The sequence below is a fragment of the Urtica dioica genome, chromosome 9 (assembly GCF_054948205.1).
Source record: "Urtica dioica subsp. dioica isolate 48M chromosome 9, U.dioica_male_clone48M_v1_H2, whole genome shotgun sequence".
In the NCBI taxonomy this organism is placed as follows: Eukaryota; Viridiplantae; Streptophyta; class Magnoliopsida; order Rosales; family Urticaceae; genus Urtica; species Urtica dioica.
This window is the reverse complement of record NC_142764.1, coordinates 11,024,546-11,031,604: the sequence shown is the minus strand read 5'-3', so window position 1 is coordinate 11,031,604 and position 7,059 is coordinate 11,024,546. Positions and strand designations below refer to the sequence as shown.

Sequence of the window (7,059 nt, the reverse complement as noted above, 5' to 3'; positions counted from 1 at the left end):
GCAATTCACAACCCAAATCTAACCTCTATTTGAAGATTTGCGCTCGGAATAAGAAAAAACCCAATCTTGAACCCTAAATTTAAAACCCATTTTGGAGAAGAAGATTTCTCACCTTGATGGCTGTGAAATCATCTCTTCGTCGTTTCCCGGTGTCTCCTCTTGGTCCGGCATCCTCGATGGCTCGTTGCTGTCCTCGTCTTCTCGGCTGGAACACGCGCGGGTGGCGCTCGGTCTCGGCCATTGATGGTGCGCAAGGAATGAAAAAGAAGATAGGAGAAGGAGATGAAGGAGACGATGACGATGAGAGAGAGGAAGGGGGTGCTCGGTCTCGGCCATTGATGGCGGCCAAATCCTTCTTTTTTTTCTTCTGAAAAAGCAGCTTGCGGTTGCGTGTGAATGCATAGATACGGTTATAATGACCTTCCTCGATTTTCGCTATCATTAATGACCAAATATTTGAGCTGATGATCTTTAATAACCGTGATCACAAAATGGGCGGAATAACAAAGGGCAATCCAGTCCCATTTTTTTACTGTAAATAAATCCCAATGGCTATTTACCATTAATTAACTACGGTGATGTGAGCTCCTCCATTAGCTAACCCTTTTTTTTTTTTTTTTTTTTTTTTTTTTTGCTTGAGTAGTCGGAGATGTGAGTGAATTACGTACATGATTTACTACGGTGAGTATGTAGCATCGAGACCCTTTTAAGTTCCAAATAGCATAAAGGTATTCTTGGGCAAACACTAAAAAATAGCATCAAAACACAGAATCGTTATTGATTAACGCGCTTGATATATGCTGTATAAAAGCTGCTTCTTTATTTATTTTGTGAGACATTTTACATTGTCATGACAAGTACAAGCATTTCCCTGTGGGTCGTCATTTGACCAAACTAAAGGTCTGTTATGTAGTTTTCAGGCTTAAACCACAACGAGTCATCAAAAGTCGTACTCTTCAGTTTCTCAGTTGGCGGGGCAATTCTTTCAAGAAGCTGCAAGAACACCCAGCCAACATTACTAAACAACCCAAACCGGTGCTTCAAATTTGAGTCAAAACATACACAAAACCGAAACCAATAATAATTCAAACATATGGAACGATATGATGTGATCAGAGGAGAATAGTCTAAGACGTAACTAGGCCTTAAATGCAGCAAGTTTTTTGTTTGTTTTTCCCTCTCGAAAAAGAGTAGTTTGCAAAAGTAGCATGACTGACCTTGGAGTGTAAGACACCATTGGAAACCAAAACAGATCTATCAAACACACAAAACTTTCCACCATCCATCCGCGTAACCGCTCCACCAGCTTCTTCAACAATCTGTGATCATAAACAAGGAAATTCGACAAAAATACCGAAATTCATTTCATGCTTAAAAAAAATGTATAATAATAAAAATAATAAAAGGTACCAAAACACCGGCAGCCATATCCCATGGCTTCAGACGATACTCCCAGTATGCTTCGACAATACCCAAAGCCACGTGGCACATATCTACTGCAGCAGCACCAAGTCTTCTCACGCCCTAAATATCAAAAGCAGAATCGAAAAGAGAATAACTCTTCAGAAGACTGTCAAGATGAAAAGTTGTTGACCAGAAAGTCAAAGATAAAGAATACCCGGCTGATATCCGTGAACTCTTTGAAAAGCTCGATGTTGGCAGCCCATGCATCATCATGTTCATAGCCAAAACCAGTAACAAGCAGAGATCGCTCTACCTGGAAGAAATAAAAAAAAATTAATCAAAGAGGAAAATCTTGAGTTTCGATTATTGTGAATATATAGTTCTGCTCACTGATTCTATATAAAGAAAAAATTAGGCAACCCTGGAAGAACTAGTAATAATTTGATTGATAATATATACAGAAGAAAAAAAAATGACATACTGACCTGATCTGTTTGACTCACATGAATCTTTTGGCCATTACAAAATGCGCCACCACCTTTGAAACAAAAATGAAATTATACCATGAAACTATAGCTCAAAACTGAAAAATAAAGTATGCAAAAAAAAAAAAATGAATAAATTTAATTAATTTACCTGCTGTGGCAGAAAATGTGCGTGTATTCCAACACATAGGACCCCCGACAAACTCTACCTGTAAAAAAAAAAAAAAAAGGTAAACTATTTTTATTGGGGGAAAAAAAAAACTACTTAGTTTACCGTTAATCCCGATACACGTCACTTTGTTTTATAGGATTACTTTTTTCTTTTTGCTAGAAGTTTTATAGGATTACTGGTCAGAACTAACTAAACTATACCTGGTAATTCCAAAAAAAAAAAACTATAATAATAAATCTATGCCTGATGATACTTATGACGTGTGAATACAGAATAGTTCAAGCATTCTTTTTTAATATCGCCTTCCGTCTAAAACAGTTAAAATACTCTTTGGTGTTCACATCAGCATTCAAATTCGAGAACCCTCGTATATTACACCTCTATTAGGATTCGTTGTAAACTTATAACAAATTACATTTGGCAGTTAGGTCAATGAACAGATAAATAGCCCATATAAAATTAGGAAAAATGACAATTATATATACTAAAAGTCATCTGGAGAGTACCACGGAAGCGGCGACAGGTTTTCCTCGAAACAGTACACCCACAGACACAGCAAAGCTAGGATAACAGTGTGCAAAATTTGTTGTCCCATCTGCAAAGGTCTGAGAGATCAGATAACCAAAAGCCCAATACATAATGCAGCTCAATTTTCTTATTATAATGAAGGTAACATTGATAATTCTATTCTCCATTCATTTTCTACAGAATGCTCATATTTCTTGGCATATGTTCTCTAAGCTTCAAATTCAAGACATATTTCCTGGGAAGTTATTTTGATCCAAGATCTTTTATGGGTAGATAAAAAAAAACAAACACGCGTTTCTGCTTTTTATGCAATCTGAAAAAGGAAGAGAAAAGAAGTACATGTTATCGGGGTGTTAATTAGACCAAAAAGAACAAAGCACTCAGTTTAGAACATAATGGCAGATCATTATAGAGACACCTGTGTTCAGTGCTGAAACCAGGTCACTTTCTACAGTTTCAATCATATAATGCCAAACAATTGAACTAAGTAACCCAGAAATAGAAAATGATTGATCCTATTAAGCTATTACAATTTTAATTAATCAGGTATAAAAAGACAGCTGATGTTGTAATCCTTGATTGCGTAATCTGGGATTTTATAGGTCAGCATGTAGTAATTTCTTATGTAAGGTAGAACAGATCCTACATAGTTTACTGCTAATAAGAAGAAGAAAAAAATGCAGATAAAATTAGGACGATCATCTGTGAACATTAAGCAGGAACATGAGGTTAAGAAACTTGTTTTTCTCTCATTTCCATAGAGAGACTTATGTTTCGAGTTAGCAAAAGATCGCAAACCTAATGGATCGATGCACCAGAGATAATCCGAAGCTGTGTCTCCTATAATGCCACCTTCCTCTCCCAGAATAAGATGATCTTTGAAGTTCTTTTTTACAACGTTCAATATTGCCTCCTCACTCATTTTGTCAGTGCTGCAAATGAAGATCAAGTTATATAAAATCGTCGAGCATGGAAGTTTTATATTCAACAGAATGTCACAACAATATGAAGAAGAAAAAAAAATGAAAATATCATAGCTTTTCATTTCCATTTAAGAAATAAGGCATAAATTTGAACTACATCAACAGTAACGAATAAAAGAATCAACTTAAAGAACAATAACCAAATATACATCCAATATATGGAACGGTCTTATTGAGCTCCACATGTTCTTGGATTGCTATCAAACTATTCATCCATATAATGAACATAAAGCGGACAGTCTGCCAGTAAAGGTACAAAGATGAATCTCGACTTCATGGAATCAATGGAAATATATATATATATATATATATATATATATATATATATATAAAATGCTGTTGTGGTTCTCACTCAGTGACCAAGTCAGTTAGCCCTTTATATACAATATTTCTGGGCTTATTAACAGCTTCCATAACAACCTGTAAGATAAAATGAAGTCAAGTTAAGAGTTGTAGCAATTCAAATCACATCAATCCACATAAAAACAGAACTTTAGGCCCTCAAGTTCTAAAATTACAATTCCCTAATCAAAACACGACTTTGATACAGAGCATATAATATATAAAGTTCTCAATGCAATAACACGACGAGCCTCATTGACAGTGAGGTATAGCATAACCAGTGACACTAAAACAACGACATTAAATCAATATTACATAAAAGAATTAAAGCCATTGGATTTAACAAGATAAACTCCAAAGGCTTAAAATAAAATTAAAAAAACCTCAGCACCAGTCTTGGCAGCGGATTCAACGACTTGAATGAGCTGGCTCGCGGGAATCGGACCGGTTGACTCGGCACCCACTTTGGGGTAATGCTTTTGGTTGGGGATTTCTGATATCACGGCCTTCGTGGAGAAACACCTCGATCGCGGTCTTTTCAGATTGAAACTTAGAATCCATTGAAACCCAGCTCTGAATGCGGTGGCTGAGCTCAAAGGAAGAGAGAGTGTTAGGTGTGGCTTTCTTTGGGATGTTGCGAAACTCGAGAGCCTCAGCGGAACATTGGGAGAGAAGATTAAGGACTTTCCCATTTTGAAAGCTGCGTTCTTCTGTTTGAGTTCAGTCACTCAACTCAACAACACCTCACAATACTTGCAAATATTTATTAAGAATTGTTTATATATATATATATATATATATATATTGTTATAAATAGTTGTTATGCTCATAAGTCAAAAATATGGGTAAATAATTAATTACCCTACAACTAATTTATTGACTAATGTACACAAATTTTTACTATAAATACATGAGTAGCATGAAGGGAAAATCATCCCTAAGTTCCCACATAATTTCATTCTCTCATTTACTCTCTATAATCTTCTCATCTAAATTTTCATCTCATTAGTGTTTAAAGAGTTTTTAGATTCAAGTTATTCCTTTGGTTTTATAACACGTTATCAGCACGATCACTCTCGTCAAGATCAATTCGGAGGTATAATACTCTAAACACTAAATCTCGTATAACTATTATTTATTGTATAACATCAGATTACTATACACAGGAGGCTCTGCCACCTTATGGTAATATGATGTGATTTACAATATTTTAACTTCGTTAATGTATAACATCATAGTACTATACACATGGAAGGTTCTGCCTCCTTATAGTAAAGTGATGTGAACTACATCTTACTTGTAATTAATATCAATTTTCTATATACAGGAGGCTCTGCCACCTTATAGAAAAATGCTATTAATTGCAAATTTATTTTAACTGCTCTACTTAATATTTTACTTTGATTGGCTATATCATTTCAATACTCGTACATATACATATTTTTTATTACACATTGTTATACTTAAATACAATAATTTTTACCACAAAATTAATATATACCCAACGGTAATATAACGGCTATAAACGGCTATATTTTACCTTATAAATACATATCTATTCAACTCATTCTTAACCACACAAAAAAATCTCAAATTTTCTACCTCTTACATATTTTTCTCTTCTCCTACTATTTTTCGGTACAAGCTCAAAATGTCTCGTTTACTACTAGTCTTTATTGCCATATTTATTGTTATGTTTAATGCTTATATTTTTACCATAGAAATTCCACCGAATGAATTTTATTTCGTTGTAGTAATGTTTGGATTCATGTATTTATTTTTAATCCTTACAATTCTTGTAGACTTATATGTATGTAATTATTAATCAAAGAAATTTTGTATTTCATAATAGTTATCATCATGGCAAATCTCGTCAAGCTCGATTTCAGTCCTCTAGACATCGCAGGCCAAAACTACATGCCTTGGAAGGTGGATGTAGAAATGCATCTGGAATCTTTGGGTTTACTGGAAACAATTTCTGAGGAAAACACCTCGTCAAATATAGACAAGGCAAAATCTTTAATTTTCCTTCGTCGACATCTTGACGAGGGACTTAAAAGTGAATACCTCACCACCAGAGATCCAAGTTTACTCTGGAAGGAGTTGAGGGATAGATATTTTCACCAAAGGGAGATCATGCTTCCAGTATATCGTGATCAATGGAACGCTTTACGATTCCAAGATTTCAAAAAAGTCAGCGAATATAACTCTGCGATGTTCCGAATAGTATCTCATCGGAGATTTTGTGGAGACCAAGTGACAGATCATGACATGCTGGAAAAGACATTCACCACTTTCCATGCATCGAACGTAACCTTGCAACAACAATATCGTGTTCGAGGATTTACGAAATATTCTGAACTAATCACTTGTCTTCTAATCGCAGAGAAGAATAATGAATTGCTGATAAAGAATCACCAATCCCGTCCGACAGGTTCAAAAACGTTACCTGAAGTAAACGCTGTCAACTCCGAAGAACCTGAACAACGAAACTATATTTCGGGTCGAGGACGAGGTCGAGGTCATGGTCGTGGTCGTGGTTGTGGTCATGGTCGCAGACGTGGATACGGACGTGGTCGAAGTGGTTATAATCATAACCATTCTTACAATACCACGAAAGATTATATTAAGAAGCAGCAAGATGAAAAGAATCATGATTATCCCCACAAAAAGGGAAAATACTCAAGTACTTCCAAGGGTAGTGATGATGTTTGTCATAGATGTGGCTCAAAAGGGCACTGGTCTAGACTTTGTCGTGTTCCTCAACATTTGTGCAATCTATATAAAGCATCCTTGAAGGGGAAAGAAAGAGAGGTCAACTTTATTGACCAAGAACCTTTAGATGACTCCACTCATCTTAATGCTTCCGACTTCGATGGTGATCTTGCGCACACTGTTGTTGATTCTGCTGCTTTCACAGAAGACTTCTAGATTAATGATGCATGTATGTTTAATTTTCCCATGCTTGGGAATGAAGCAAAGTCCAATATTTTGCCTAGTTACTTAAATATAAATATGTATAATATGTGTAATATTTTTCAAGACTATGCATTATATAATATAAGTACGTTTTTCTCATTAACTTTATTTTTTAATATGAAGTTATCATATGGAAAAAGGAAATTGTGTGGCGAACCAAATGGTT

General features: G+C 35.3%; 2 protein-coding genes across 2 annotated transcripts; one reads left to right on the top strand and one right to left on the bottom strand.

The window, feature by feature from the left end:
- Nucleotides 1-798: 798 nt before the first annotated feature.
- On the bottom strand, nucleotides 799-4,663 carry IMPL1 (myo-inositol monophosphatase like 1). The gene is made up of 10 exons (XM_089627208.1): nucleotides 4,298-4,663; nucleotides 3,925-3,992; nucleotides 3,388-3,521; nucleotides 2,568-2,656; nucleotides 2,041-2,098; nucleotides 1,890-1,942; nucleotides 1,619-1,717; nucleotides 1,411-1,524; nucleotides 1,218-1,319; nucleotides 799-993 (listed from the first exon to the last, which is right to left on the bottom strand). Exons 1-10 carry the CDS (start codon nucleotides 4,604-4,606, stop codon nucleotides 895-897), a joined length of 1,125 nt encoding a protein of 374 aa, XP_089483334.1. The 5' UTR covers nucleotides 4,607-4,663; the 3' UTR covers nucleotides 799-894.
- Nucleotides 4,664-5,774: 1,111 nt separating this feature from the next.
- Nucleotides 5,775-6,845, top strand: LOC149384913 (uncharacterized). The gene has a single exon (XM_089626199.1). It carries the CDS (start codon nucleotides 5,775-5,777, stop codon nucleotides 6,843-6,845), a length of 1,071 nt encoding a protein of 356 aa, XP_089482325.1.
- Nucleotides 6,846-7,059: the final 214 nt, after the last annotated feature.

Bases quoted from the DNA above. Each gene is read 5' to 3' on its own strand.
- IMPL1 (XM_089627208.1), bottom strand. From the start codon at position 4,606: ATGGGAAAGTCCTTAATCTTCTCTCCCAATGTTCCGCTGAGGCTCTCG. The intron at 1,718-1,889 runs GTCAGTATGTCA...TATTTCTTCCAG, and splicing joins ATGTGAGTCAAACAGATCAG to GTAGAGCGATCTCTGCTTGT. The intron at 1,525-1,618 runs GTATTCTTTATC...TTTGATATTTAG, and splicing joins AGTTCACGGATATCAGCCGG to GGCGTGAGAAGACTTGGTGC.
- LOC149384913 (XM_089626199.1), top strand. From the start codon at position 5,775: ATGGCAAATCTCGTCAAGCTCGATTTCAGTCCTCTAGACATCGCAGGC.